The sequence below is a fragment of the Sturnus vulgaris genome, chromosome 4 (genome assembly GCF_052056855.1).
Source record: "Sturnus vulgaris isolate bStuVul1 chromosome 4, bStuVul1.hap1, whole genome shotgun sequence".
Classification (NCBI taxonomy): Eukaryota; Metazoa; Chordata; class Aves; order Passeriformes; family Sturnidae; genus Sturnus; species Sturnus vulgaris.
Genome location: NC_142246.1, coordinates 67,214,189 through 67,228,783, shown reverse-complemented (window position 1 = coordinate 67,228,783; position 14,595 = coordinate 67,214,189). Strand labels below are relative to the sequence as shown.

General features: G+C 45.6%; 1 protein-coding gene across 1 annotated transcript; it reads right to left on the bottom strand.

Annotated features, from left to right (window-relative positions):
• Nucleotides 1–8,354: 8,354 nt before the first annotated feature.
• On the bottom strand, nucleotides 8,355–14,328 carry LOC148224066 (uncharacterized). The gene is made up of 10 exons (XM_088164454.1): nucleotides 12,904–14,328; nucleotides 12,605–12,758; nucleotides 11,975–12,231; nucleotides 11,594–11,679; nucleotides 11,163–11,257; nucleotides 10,630–10,735; nucleotides 10,290–10,398; nucleotides 10,018–10,149; nucleotides 9,608–9,744; nucleotides 8,355–9,455 (listed from the first exon to the last, which is right to left on the bottom strand). Exons 1-10 carry the CDS (start codon nucleotides 13,024–13,026, stop codon nucleotides 9,422–9,424), a joined length of 1,233 nt encoding a protein of 410 aa, XP_088020580.1. The 5' UTR covers nucleotides 13,027–14,328; the 3' UTR covers nucleotides 8,355–9,421.
• Nucleotides 14,329–14,595: the final 267 nt, after the last annotated feature.

The following is a 14,595-nucleotide window of genomic DNA, read 5'->3' as shown; positions in this document are numbered from 1 at the left end:
ACAGGTTAGTTAAAGAGAATCCAGCATTACACTCATTCTGATCTGCTGGGTTTAGTATTCAAGTGGTTGAGACACTGATGATTTACATTTCAAAGAAAAGAATGAAGCTTGCTGATGATCATCCACAGAGTATGGGTGAGACTGCCTAATTCTGCATGACCCACATCCGTGGAGGCAAGCACCCTCAGAGCCCACCCTTCCCAGCACTGTTCATGAAATCTGAGCCTTGTCTCTCTCACCTCAAACACCCACATTTACCAATATAAAACTTGACTCAAGCCTAAAGGTAAACTGCTACAAGATTACAAGGTTTCTGGTATACCACTCTGTGGGAGTATCAGTAAATCTAGGGGAACTGCATCTAGGAAATAGAAATAAACAATGGCAGGTTGTTCACCTGCAGATGAATAAATGAAGAAGTGAAGAGCTTCAACTAGCCCCCATTCTTTATTTCATTTATTTTCTTTTCCTGCAGGTACTATTAATACAATGAAACCAACAGTCTCATTGTTGATTTCTGTCCATGTTCTTTTGAATTTGAATATATCTACAGCACCAGATGCCAGCATATCTGTCGCCTAGAGGAGCTGGAACAGAGGCTAGAGTTAAGAGGAATAAAGTGGATATTTATTGAGGATATTTATAACACTGTGTATCACTAAAGTCCTCAGAGGAAGATTTTGGTGCCTAACTGCCAAATTCCACTACCTTGAGCCATTTTTAGGGACACCTCCCTTCCTCCCCCCCAGATAAGCTTAAGAAGATTTTTTCTAATGGGCTCAAATTGTTGTTGTGTAAAGAAGTGATATATACAAGAACAGCATTTGGCCATTCTCTTGTTAAATTGGGAGTTCATTGCAAATTTGAGAAAGAAATTTTCTTTGGTTGAGTTTCCTAACACGTTTCTCCCTTGTTCACTGATCAAAAGCAGATTACAAGAAATTAGGTCTGAGAGAGATTTCTAGGAGAATAAACATACGTGAGATATTCTCTTTAGAATCATGGTTGTTTCTGTCAGATATCATTGAACAGTTTGGGTTGGAAAGGACCTTAAAGATCATCTTGTCCCAAACCCCCTGTCATGGGCAAACACACCTCATACATCTATATGGGGAAAAAAGAAGGCACTAATTAATTGTCTCTTCTTGAAAGGCATCAATTTATAATCAAAAATTCTTATCTGAAAACTTTTCCCATGCTCTTCGAAATAAAGTATAAATAGATATGAACAAATAAGAAACCAAATGGACAACCAAGATTTATTTTCTCCTTGGAAACTTAATATTTTCAAAAGAACATATTTGGGATTTTTCCTGCCTCTGACAGCAAAAGACCAGACTTGTGCAACTTCACAGTCCCATTAAAGTAAATTGGGCACAGTTATATCTGCTTTCTCCACTGCAATTTTAAGTTCTACTCCTAAAACAGAGTGCAAGTGGGGTGTCTTATCTTCTTCAATTCAAGTAGTCCCTCACAGTCAAAAATAGCCTTCGTGAACTTCATATCAACTTGATAGATAAAACAAGAGCATTTACATTCATCCTGCCTCTTTCTCCACTGCAGCTAGAAAACCCCCACTTGTGTCTGTCCGAAGAATTAGACTTGTGCCTGTCTAGAGGATTGCTTGAACACAGTATCTGGTCATTATAGGTTCAAAAAAATAAATTAGCAGTTAACTCCTAAACATTTTGATTCTTTGCAAGGACAACAGAAGCAATGTTCACTTCCCCCCCCCACACCTCTTCTCTTTTCTTGCACAAGAATATCTTATTTTCTTCCACACTCTGAAAATGACCTTTCATTTCAACAGCTCTGTGGACTCCACTATTTGCCGAAACAAACAATTTCTTCCTGGCACAATAGCAGCTATTTTAATATTCTCTTCAGACTTTCTCTTCGTTGCAATCCTAATAAATGCACTCAGGTTTACAATGAAGAGAGATCCTAGCAGACAAATGGCAGCAAGGTTACAAGCATGAGCTGATGACCTTCTGAAAGCTTGTTTTCCAGAGCTGCCTGATGGGGTGAACATTCCAGTGATGTTATTCATTGAAATAGGAACTCCAAATATTCCCCTTTTCTGAGCAAAGTCATTTTACCTTGACAACATATCATCACTGGCTCTCTTCTGTACATCTCCTAGGACAGGAAAGAAAGGTGAACCATTTATCACTCATGAATCCTTGATTTTAACGCAGATATTAACTGAAATTCAATTTTTATTGAACACGTATTTTGAATATTATATACACATTCATATGCAGTAGCATTAAGGCACAAAGGCTAAATGTATCTGTCATCTGATCTGAACTGGGATAGAGATATAGCATTTTTTTAACTACAGTATAAAACACTGGTGACTTGCACTTCACAAATTCTGATTTTTCTAAAACTTTCAAGTCATTTAACCATTCAAGCCATTTAACAGGATTTAAAGTTTTATAATTCATTTGACATCAGCTTACAAGAGTTATAAGAGTGTTAGGTAGCCCAGGTTCAGTTATTCTGAATACCAAACCTGTAGCGATTTGTCTGCTTTCTTTTCAGGCAGAGCATTTTTAGGTTGGATTACACCCCACAGAGCTGTACACTACACAAACGTGTGCTTCCATGTCCTAATCTCTTGTAACATAGAGATTTCACCTCTAAGATATTCCCTGTGTGACAGAGAGGGGCCCACCACTGTTATGTCCCACACTGAGAAAGCTGAGACCATCACTTCAGATGAATATGGGGCTTTCATTTGGGTAATACTGAAACCCAAACTCAAAAGCTACCTCATGAAACTTATTGTCTTTCTCTTTTCTGCCTGAAAAGCAGACAGGGTCAGTCCTTACCTTACATCCTGAAAGGGCACTTTCAATTTGCTGGGAAAGAGTCAGAAATTCAGCTTGCTTCAGCAGAGAGAATTACAGGGTACAATCCCAAGCAAATTAATAACACACCAGGGCTACGGAAATAAGGTCACAGTGTCTTTGGAAGGGTTTTGAATAGGACACTCACCGTCAGTCTAGATTCTTGTGCTAATACCCTCTTTGAAGGTACACTTTTTTCCACTGCAGTTAGCTAAAGTGTGTAAGAAAGGTATGGAGAGCAAGCCTCGTGGTTTTTTTTTTCTTTACCCACTTTAAGCTAGAGGAGTTTGGTTTTACAGCGGTCTTTTGATACAGTTCCTTCCAAATCCTTGAAAGAAGCTCAGCCTCGAGCTGAGTCAGAGTTTGGTCCCTTGCTGAGGTGAACTGCTCCGGGGCAGCCTGTCCTACAGTAGGGCAGGGATGGGGGCACACAGAGGAACACCAATTCCAGACCAGCCCACCCAGAGTGGCTGAAGCAGTGGGGAAATCTGCACCACACACCCTTCCTGTGGTCAATGCCTGCTCCCAGAAAGAGCTGTAGAAGAGAGAGGCTACAGAGCAAACATCACTGTGACCCCTTTTTCTGGGGCAGAGACAGGCAGCAAATCTGCCTGCAAAGTTGGTGGAGAACCTGCAGCTGGCTGAGCTGCATTAGAAGGCAGTGGAACACCAGGGAGACTGAGAAAGAATTAGATGGCTCAAAGCACAGTCTGCAGCTGGACCTGCAGCCAAACAGCCAAAAACTCCTCCTAAGCACAAACAGAAGGGGATAGGTGGCAATAATGCAGGATGGAAGTTTGCAACAGCAAGATGCTCACAAGGCCAGAGCACCTCTCTGATGAAGTCAGACTGAGAGTTGTGGGTTTTCAGCGTGGATAAGAGAAGGCTCTGGGGAGATCTTAGAGCAGCTTCCAGTGCCAAAAGGGGCTATGAGAGCTAGAGGGACTTTTTGCAAGGGTGTGTAGTGGCAGGACAAGGGAAAATAGCTTTAAACTGGAAGAAAGATTGGTTAAGATTAATTATTAGGAAGAAATTCTTCACTGTGAGGGTGGTGAGGCCATTAATGGGTTGCCCAGAAAAGGTGTGGATGCCCCATCTCTGGAAATGTTCAAGGACATGTTGGGTAGGGCTCTGAGAAACCTGGCCTAGTGCAAGGTATCCCTGCCTATGGCAGGAGGTTGGAACTACAAAGTATTTATGGCCCCTTCTAACCCAACCCATTCTACAATATGATTCTATGATTACAGCAGCAATTTTTCTCTCCATCTATATAGATGTGCACGGTTTCCTACAGCTCTTTGCTAAGCACATCAGCAACCACACAAATGAGCTGCCAAGCTTGTTATCCTGCAATGTAGGGGACTATAAAATAACAGAACAACAGGACACTGACCTACTTTGTCTTTCTCAAAATTATCCCAAAGATTTTACAGACCCGTTCCATATTCAGATCTGTACTTGTGTATCTCCTCCTGTTATATTCTGGTAAGTAACTGTACACAATCTAAATAGTGCCTTAAAATACCATGCATTCATATTATTAGTGTTTTTCTCAAAGAACCACCATTTTTCCCCCTGCAGTGTTAAAATAATCTTTTGTTGCCATCTTTTAAACTAACCAGCTGCTTCCTGCCAAGATCTACAGCTCAGTTGTTACCACTATAAAGGTATTTCTTCAGAACATTAAAATTTATTGTAGCTTTATTTGTTGACCCAGCTGTAATGTTACAACTACCTTTGTCAGTGTGCATTGCCCCTACCAACGTGCTGTTCTCACTGCATCAGTTCTGAACAATGCAGTACCTTTGCCTGCAGTTACACTTTGTATAAAGGAGCCTGTAACTGGGAAATGGGAATAAATTATATCCCAGCCATTCCAACAATGCAGAGGAACTCCTGAGATCATAAATGTCAGAAAGTTCAGTGTCAGTTTTTCAGAGGGTAAAACAGAACAGGAAGTTAGCAAAACAAGGTCCTGCAAAGTAAGCAATAGGGCATACATGAGCAGATGTTTGTCAAGCAAACAGGATTAGGTGAGGTGCCTCAGAGCTGAACTCTTCCCATCCAGATATATTCTCCAAATTACAATCACTTAAAGATGCCTGGATTTATAAGCCCACTAACATTTTTAAAAATAACTTTAACAGTGGATGAAAACTAAGAGGATTTATTTGCCCAAAACAGCACCATTTAAGACACTTATCTGCATATGACAGAGGATCACCCTTTATAAAACAAACCCTTAACTTCAAAATTAAACTAGAGGAATGTAGTGAAGTTCCAAGAAAGCAATTCTTGCCAAGTGGGTTCAGATCAGAACGCTGTGCAGCATATTTGACAGAAAAGCTACTGTAGTAACAAGAAACAAACCCAAGATTTAGTAGTGGAAGAATACAAACACTGCCAAGAGAATCACCCAGTAAGTGCTCTCTGTTACAGAGCTTTTGGGATTCTTACTAATGCATACCTGTACTCTTACATTTATGACCAGGCACCTGATTGTTTCAGGGGCTCTTCAAACTTAGAATTAAGAGATATTCTTAGGCAGCTCTCAATAAAAAACAAACATGTATTTTAAAGGAGTAGAGAAATAACTAAAGGTATGAGAAAAAACCTCATCACCCTCAAATGCTTGGTACAATCACACAGAATAACTATTCTAATCTGCATGATTAGGACATTTTTACAGATGCAAGTACTCTTTCCATTTATAACTCAAGTGCTGTCTACATCACACTTAATGCCTTTTTCCACTTGGCCCCCACCCACCAAACTTCTGAACTAAAATACAGGCACACCTTACTGGTGTGAACCCATGTAAGTTACCAGGATTAGTCATTCTGATGCATATTCTCTTTTGCAGTGCATCTGTATTAGGCAAATGCATTTATATTAATGCAAATATCTTAGTTGAGACATACTACAAACTGAAAGGAAGAGACAAACATTGGAATGAGTAGAACAATAAAACATCTAAAAGTGAGGCATTAAATATAAAAGGACTGAAGCTAGAAGTCAAATTAGCTCAAGGGCTTAACTACACCCTAGAATGAAGTTGTAGTCACTGTAAGAAACACAAAGCAGACTCTGACAAGTCTAATTAACAAATTAACAAATGGAATTCCAGTAGAATTCTTTTACAATAGACCTTCAAACCCTTCCTACTCATCAGGCTCAAATTGTGTCACTGTGGGGCACAGGGGCTATTGAGCTTAAACATCAGCTGTTTTGTTCATCTCACATCATATCAGAATCCCTGGACGTTTTGCACTGCATGCTAGCATCCCCCTCGTCCCACCCACCAAAAAATAAACTGAATCATAATATACAAGTGAAAAAAAATCAGGAAACAGTTCACATTGCTGTTTAACAAACTTTTCAACCTAATAAAACAGGTTTCAGGCTTTACCTTTCCCTCCCTTATCTTGCCCAGGCACGCATCAGGGAAGTACAACCTTTGCACATTCACAAATTCCCATATCCGAAACTCCCAAAACAGAGGTCTGTAAGGAAGGCGGTTTCATTTTTAGGTTTCCATGCACCTATCAAATATTTTCTGAGCCCTGTAAGGAGTGCTAAAGTAAGACAGGTCATCCAAAGTTTATTAAAGCATCTGTGCCTTGCAGCATGGAGTTCACATATTGTGAATGCAACATTACTCAGCCAATTTAACAAGATTAGCCAGCCTGCTTTTTCCACTTTCTGTCGTTTCTTCATCCATAACAAGCCAGCTTGTAGCTAAGGGCAGCCAAGCTCTTTTATAGCTTTATTCTCTCACAGCTAGGAAAGTACAGCATTTACAATTGGGAGCTATCATGTCAGAAGCACAGTAGCAGTAACTTCTCACGGGTCATTCAAAGTGCGCTACACAAACCAAAACCAGGAAAATAGAAAGGAGACTAGAAAGAAAGCAGACTAATTAACAGTTCTAAATTTTAGTTAAACTCTGCTCAACCTTCTGCTTCTGAGATCCAGCTAGACAGCTAATAAGCTTCGTGGAATCCCAGCTCTTAATTAACACACAATTATTTCCCCAGAAGGATTAGAAGTTTCACCAAATGTTCAAGAAGTCAGTTTTTACAGCTCAGGTTAGATAACTGACTATGTTTAGGAGCAAGGGTTACTGCTCTATATTCTGTTGGTAATGGACTACTTTTTTAAATGCAATCACATCTTGAGAGAATACCTGCTTTCTCATTGCACAAGGCTGGTGAGCACACAGCATTCTCTGGCAATAATTTAGTTACTCAACGTGAAAAGACAACAGCCAATAATGTAAGCATGTCAATTATACATTAGCTGTTTGAAAGCAGAATAATATGTGAGCATGCACCTTTCTGAAAGGCCAGTCCAACGTTTTACAGGCCAAGGTGTGAGACTGTGTGCTCCCTAGCAAGGAGCTGATCATCAGAAGCAAAATGCTAATCAAAGCAAAACCAGTTTCACCAGCAGCTTGTTACACTGACTTCCACCAGTGTGAGCAAGGTACCTTCCCAAGGCATCCCAGCTGGCTATCAGTCCTTCTTGGGCTTTTGGCTAAACACACAGCTCGTTTAAAAGCCCAGCCTCAGTTTTGACGGACCAGGTGTGAGTTTTAAACCACAATGCTGAAGCACTTGCCTTTAATAGGACAGTCAATCATCAGACCTTTATCTTCCTTTAAATCATCTACAGCATTTTCAAACAAAACTGGCAATGATACTCTTATGGTCCAACAGTTTTATTTCTCAAGGTACAAGAGTGAAAACATCTCTAAATACACTAGTTTTCTTCTGCTCCTTCTGGCTGCACCTCTATGCTGAAAATTAATACATATTTTTAACACATCACTTGAGGAATTTGGGTGCACTGTGCTGAAAAGTTTAGAAAACTGACAAATCTGTCCATCTTTACATTTTAAAACTCTACAAAGCACACTTACTGGCAGAAGCAGCCAAATGGCCAGCCCTTACACCTCTGAACACAACCTGCTAGTCTTTCCCACCACTATTGCAAACCAGCTGTGACTGGCACACAAAACCACACAGCTGATGGAGGTTCATGAATGGGATCTGGCCTGAGTGAAGTCTCCTCAGCTAGGAAAGGTGGATCTGAGCAGCTGCTGATGCTAGTACTCTTTTACAGGTCATAGCTTTCTTCTTTCTACCCTTGTGGCTCACTCTCCTGGGAGGACAGAGAAGGCCAGGGAAGGGCAGAGAAGGGTAGGAAGCTGCATCCTTCTGGCGCCAGTGCATTCTGCCCAGCAGCCAAGCCCTCTCTGCAAGGCAAGGCTGGTTTAGGAAAATGCCCCCACCTCCCTAGTCCTGCTGCTTCACTTCTGAGCTTCTGTTTGCTGAAGCAGTTCACCTCTGCCCAATACCTCCTGGTCCCCTCAGCCTCTCAACAGAAATAGTGCTCCAGGTAATTAAAAATAATAGAAAAATGACACACATAACCAATTAATCACCTAGTTTGCAATCAAGATGCAATGTGACTTCAAACACTTAAGCCTGCCCTCACAACCCTGTGTCACCTCTGTCCCTGTCAAGCCAGCTGCTAATGCCACCGGAGACTGCTGACTACAGACCAGGCACTGTGGATATGATGCCAAACAGCAGCAGAGTCAGGAAATTATGTTTTGGGAGGCCTGGGAACCTGGAGAGGAAATCAAAAAGGTTTTCTGTCTGCTCAGTGGCTGGACAAGTCCCGTAATAGAGTCCACAGAGTTAAGATCTACCTCCAAAACTGTCAGCCTGGCTCCTGTTCCCAAGAGACTTGCAAATGTGCTGAGGCTGCACTCAATCTCACCAGCTATGGCATTAGGGAAGATTGTATTCAGCAGTAGCAGTCCCAGTGGAGACCCCAGGGTCTGACAGGGTCTGGCATAGTTGCATATGCTGCTGCTAGTGCTCTTCTACCTTTCCAGGTCACAGCTTTCTTCTTCATGCTGTAGTTTACCTCCCCAAAAAAGGAGTTTCGCACTTTCAAAAGTTTCTCTCTTCCTGAAATGAATAAGCTTTCTCCCAGGGAGGCCACTGAATGGCTCCTGAGGGTCAGCCACAGGCTAAACTAAGGAATGTCTTCAATGAAGAATATTTCTCTGTGCAAGTGTAGCTCTTCAAGTAGAGTCAAGCCCACTGTTTGCTTTTGCCAGATCAAATCTGCCCTGACAGTCTCGTGACCAGCCACAGGGATAACCTCTGGTTATCCCTACAGAGTGGCATTTGGATGACGAGAAGAATCCATGCCCTTTACCCTGGAAAGGACACTCCTTTCTCAGTCCCACGGCTTGTCATGACTGCTCGGCAGGGCCAGGCACCTCCACCCCATTTGCTCTTTGACTGTGGGTTTGCGAGGGGCTCTCCCAGCCCCCTGGCTGCAAGGAAAGACAATGAACGCATCAGCACGGCCACTCCAGTGGAGCTCAGCAACCTTTATTTGGCACATTCTCCTTAGCTAAGGCAGTCCTTGCCCTTGCCACCCACTCCTGGCAGCTCTCCTGTTGGAAAGGATGAATGCTGTGACAATAGTCTCGGTAGGGTTGCTTGCAGATTCTTGGCAGGGCTGGCAATCCCTGGGCCTTCTCCTCAGCTTTCCAACAGATCCGCCTGCACACTCTTGCTGCAGAAAACAGGAAAAAGAGCCTTAGGTCTGTGGCTGGGCAGAAGGGCTCCCAGTGCCCCTAAGCCTGGCCCAGGCTGGCAGTTCCTGGCCATGCTGCTGAGGCCATCCCACTGCTCTGCTGTTGTGGGCCCTCCTTCCAGCTCACTTACTCTTCCAGTATTTTCCTCAAGAGCTGGAACTCTCCCGGCCGCTCCGATCGCCCCCTCTCCTTCAGCTGCTCAGCGTAGGCCTTCCTCAGGATGTGGGGAGGGCAATAGGGATCCTCAAACACGTAGGGGCAGGAGGTCTGCAGGGGCAGAGGAGGCTCTCCTAAAGCACAGCCACCAGCAACTGGGGCTCCTCTCGAATCTTCACCCAAAGTGCGAGCCTTGCACAGGCTCCATGCTCACAAGGCAGCTGCACGCTCCTCCTGCGGCCTCAGGGACAGCTCCTCTGCAGGGCAGGGCTGGCAGAGACCCCTGTCCCAGCCATGGCACTGCTGCTGTGCCAGGACGCCTTCCCTGCTCCCCTGGCAGAGAGCAGAAAGGCTCAGCTCCTTTTCCCGGGGGCTGTGCCATACCCGCCCATGCTCCGTGGTCGCCCGGTTGCCAAAGTACTTGCGCCACACTTCTGCTTCCACCTCATGGCGCTTGGATGCCAGCAGCAGCTGGAGCTCTCTTTCCTCCTTCTCAGTGAAGAGGGGGTGCTTTCCCTGGAGGCCATGCACAGACCAGCATTAGCCACCTTGAGCTGGGGCAGGGCAGGAGGGCTGGCACCATGTGCAGCTCTTGCTGCCTCTCCTGCCCTCAGAGCCCAAGACACAGGGCTGGCAAAACCCTAGCAGGTACCTACCAGTCCTGAGGGTTGGGGAGCACTTGCAGAGACCTTCAGCCCCTGCTGAACTGGAGATGTGGGGTGCTTCAGCCTCATCTCACTCTTCTCCTGGATGACGGGCAGATGCCTAAAAGGGATAGCCAGCAGTCTGAGCTTGTGGGAGCCAAGTGTGAGCTTCTATCTGTGGGATTGCAGCCTGTCCTCTGGCACCACGTGTCCAGCAGGACAGTGTCTCCAGGGCTGTTTGGCATCAGCACATGCACCCCAGACAAGGGAAGCATCACCCAACACCACAAGTGATAAGGAGGTTGATACTGAGGACATGCCCTCAGCCACACCACTGCTCTACAAGGCTCACCCGACTTGGCCAGCTTCCCTGTCTCTAGCCTGATCGACTTCCATCGACTGCTGACTGGCCTGAGAAACCCTCCGCCGAGCCAGGAACACCGGATCCAGCACACTTACTGCAAGCAGGAGGCAAGGGAAGAGCACATGGCCTTTGGGATCATGTGGGCCAGCATGGGTGGCAGAGCTGTGTAGTCAGGCTACACGAGGTTCACTGACAATCCTTGCCACTCCTAGGAGTCACAGCTCCAGGCAGGCCCCTTTCTTTTGTCCATACTGGATCTGCTCCAGAGCTGAATTCCCACCAAGCCACCCATCGCCCCAGGGCATGCTTTTTCTCATTTCCCTCTTATCCCTTGCCAGCAGAAGGGACTGACCAGTGGGAAGAATTGGGAGCTACTGAGGAATCCCAGGCGAACGCTGGGGATATTAGGCTGTAGGGGCTCCCCACAGCTCAAAGCCTCTTCCAGAATAGGTTCCCCCACCTGAGTGACCTCAGAGGGAAAGAGCCCAGACAGTCCCTGGCAGCACTCAGCTGGGACGTACCTCTGCGGCTGCCCCCACCCCAAGGAGCCGACTCTCTTCTGGGCTTCAGGGAAATCAGCGGGGCCAGTGGCTGGTGAGGGGTCTCAACCACAAGGCTGGAAACAAGAAGGCACCAGTTGGATAAAGCTGGGGCAATAAGATCTCTTAGAGGCTGGCACACATCTTTGGGGGCACTGCCTAGTCCTTGGAGGACAGAAGGCACATGCTGAGACCCTCTTGCCTATCTTGGGGCACATTGAAAGCAGAGTGGCCACTTCATCTGCAATCTCCAAAGCCAGGGATGAGTGAGCAGTAAAGAGGGAAGCTCTCCTGTGAAGTGGCTGCTCTTGCCCAAGTTTGGCTAGAAAGGAACCTCGGCAGGAGGGTGCCCCCAAAACAGTGGCTGAGCAGGTACTCGATGAGCTGAGGGCTGTAGCAGCCGTCCTGCTCACCTTGGCAGTGTGACAACCTCATCTTGACTGATCCGACTAAAATCGTTTTGGCCTGGAAAGGCAACAATGCTCATCATGCTGGGGTCCTGGAAGGGAACAGCAGTACATCAGCAGAAATCCAGAACATGTGCTGGCTGCTCAAAACAGCTGCAAATCACCTTGGTGCTCAAAGACACAAAGGTTGCTTCTCAGAAAGCCTCACACACTTTCTCCCTTGGTGTCATGAGCTCCTCCCTCAAAGATTTGGATTAGCTCATTGGGAGTGTGCCCAGGCTGGCTGGTGAGGCAGGTGACAACAGCCCAGACAAGGCAGCTGGAAAGTTTTGACAGCACATTGCCACAAAGCCACGAGGAGGAACCCCACAGAAATGACAAGCTCACCTCGAGAAGGGCTTTCAGTATGTTTCCTGTTGTATCCAGCTCCAGCAGGCAGCCATCCAAGAAGGTCATGCTGACCACTTTATTCCGCACAGCAAGGATGCCAATACCCCTGAACGAGAATTCCACCTCTTTGTTGTCACGGAGGGCCCCAGCAAAGCAAAGCAGGGTCTCCTGCACGCACTGCTCCACAATTTCCTGGCGAAAATGGGTGTTTGCAGCAATCTCTTCAAAGTCTGGCTGAGCAACAGGTGTCTCATCTAGCAAACAAGCACAAACTAAGTGTCTCTCTCAGCACAGTTCAACCAAATCAGAAACTGGAAATCATCAACATCCAGCTCTCAGGCAACACTGCCAGACATTCAGTGTCCCCCTTTGAGCTCCATCCACGTCTCCATGGACACAGATGATGGGAAAGGCCAAGCAAAGCTTTGCCTCCTGCTGTGAGCATAGGAGAGCTGAGCAGATGAGGCTGGCTCCTCAGGGAGGAGCAGGGTGCTGGGCTACCACATCTGTGGTACCACATCTGTGCCCACAGTCAGCACTTTGCACATTGGTAGAGTCTTTGTTATATTAGAGGTGTTGGCAGCAAATGCAAGGCCTGTGCAAGGAAAGGATCCCCCATCTTCTTACCAGGAATTTTGGTCTCGTCACTCTCAAGGCTGTAAAACATCTTCAGAGGTTTGCTCAGAATGAACATAGGTCTCTCAACAGGCAACACCTTGCCCTCTGCCACACTGGCCTGCGCTGGCACAACCGCAAAACTCCCAATTCCAATATCCACTGCCTGAAAACACAAACAAGAAGTGGTGTTGACAGGATAAGCTCCTGCCCAAAGTAATGAGGCTTCTAGATGACTTGGATGGCACTTTGGGCCCTGCTCTGGAACCCCAGAGGGGCAGGATGAGGCACATGCAGGAGGCAAGACTCACCCTCTTCTTCAAGAGCTGCCTGTAGATGTGCCGAGACATTCCAGACCAGACTTTGCAGATTTCTGGAAAGCAAATGAAAGCCATTACCATGCTCTGAAGCCAGCACAGGCCACCAACCCCCATGCCCTTACCCAAGCAGGTGACAGTGGAGTGGTCTCAGACTCCCCTTTGCCATGAATAAGCACTCCCACTGACCGAGGCTGTGTTCTTGAGTGTCCCCCAGGTTCAAAGCCTGCCCTATGTCCAAGACAGGCCTGGAGAGGAAAAGCAGGCTGTAGTTTTGCAAAGGTGATTTCCACTTTTAGACAGTGCCAGTGCCTAGAGGCCTGGGCTACTGTAGATTCCCAGATGGATATAATGTGTATGTCTAAAACACCCATAGCCAGATGGCTGCTGTTGGTATTAACACAGTGAAGGAAAGGACTAAAGGGGGCTGGAGAAGTGGGGCATGTGGAAGTAGAGCAGCACTTTTCTGGGACAAACATCCTTGTTCTAGCTCTGGAGATATGCACAACACAGTACAGCACAAAAGCAGGAATGAGGCTAAGAAATGGGCATGGACTGTAGAGGGGATCAAGACCATCAAAGTCCCCCCAAGCCCTCTGACCCATTTCCCAAAAGGTGTGAAAGAACAAATACTGCACATGATAACTAATATGTTTAGAAACGAAGAAACCTATCTATAGAAGGGTACCCCTACCAAGCCTGGTCAGAGCCCCCAGGACCCTGGACTTTTATCCATGTGCTTATATAGCAGTAAATCAGGGACTAACATAGAAATTTCCATGCCAGCTGCGTAATTTTTAAAATAAAACTAGGTGATTTTTTGTGGACACTCTGATTTTTGTTGTTCCCTGCTGTTGCCTGATATCATAAAAGAAAAACCCTTGCAACATTGTTAAAATAGTAAAATAAAAAGCAGGCCTTTATTTAGAAACTTCCAGCTCTCTTGGTGGTCATGGACACACCGGGCATCAGATTTCTACAATTTCATAAGTTTAACAAATCATCATATCTAACAAACTTTGTCCAATTAGAAGAGCAGTTGGTTAGGTAATTTTTCCTTGGATACTGCCCCACTGGAGTTGGTCCAGGGCTTCTTTGCTCCACTTCTTGTTGTGTCTTCTCAGATTCTGATTGGAAAACAAAATGTACTTCTAGGTTCTCTTATTGAAAATAAGGCTAAACGATATTTCAGGAATCTATTATATGGTTAGTTTATTACTCTCAAATTTAGAGAAAAAGTAGGGAAAATACTGGGAGCTATATAGATATGTAATAGTAATCTATAGACCTATGAATATATAAAAATATATGAAAAGCAAGTGATCTTTAGACATCACTTCTACCACAAGCATCTATGAATCCTGTGTTCTCTCCTTAAGGGTGGGATATCACAGCTACCGAGGCACCCTCGAGCTCCAAGGCACAACACAGCAGACTCCTTGCAGCAGTCTGTGCCCTCCAGAAGGGTCCCACCTATGGCCCCAGCCTCGGGCTTTCCACAGCTTGTCTCCATGTAATCCTGGCACTGACAGTGCTCCTGGAAAGGTCCCCTGGGGCCTTACCTATGGTGCTGAGCTCCTTGAGGGTTGGGAGCTCCTCTGGCTCCACAGTGTTATAGAGCAGGTACTTCTGCATCTTTGCCCCCCCCGCACTGCAACAGTTGGAGAAGAGATGCTTTTCCTGCTA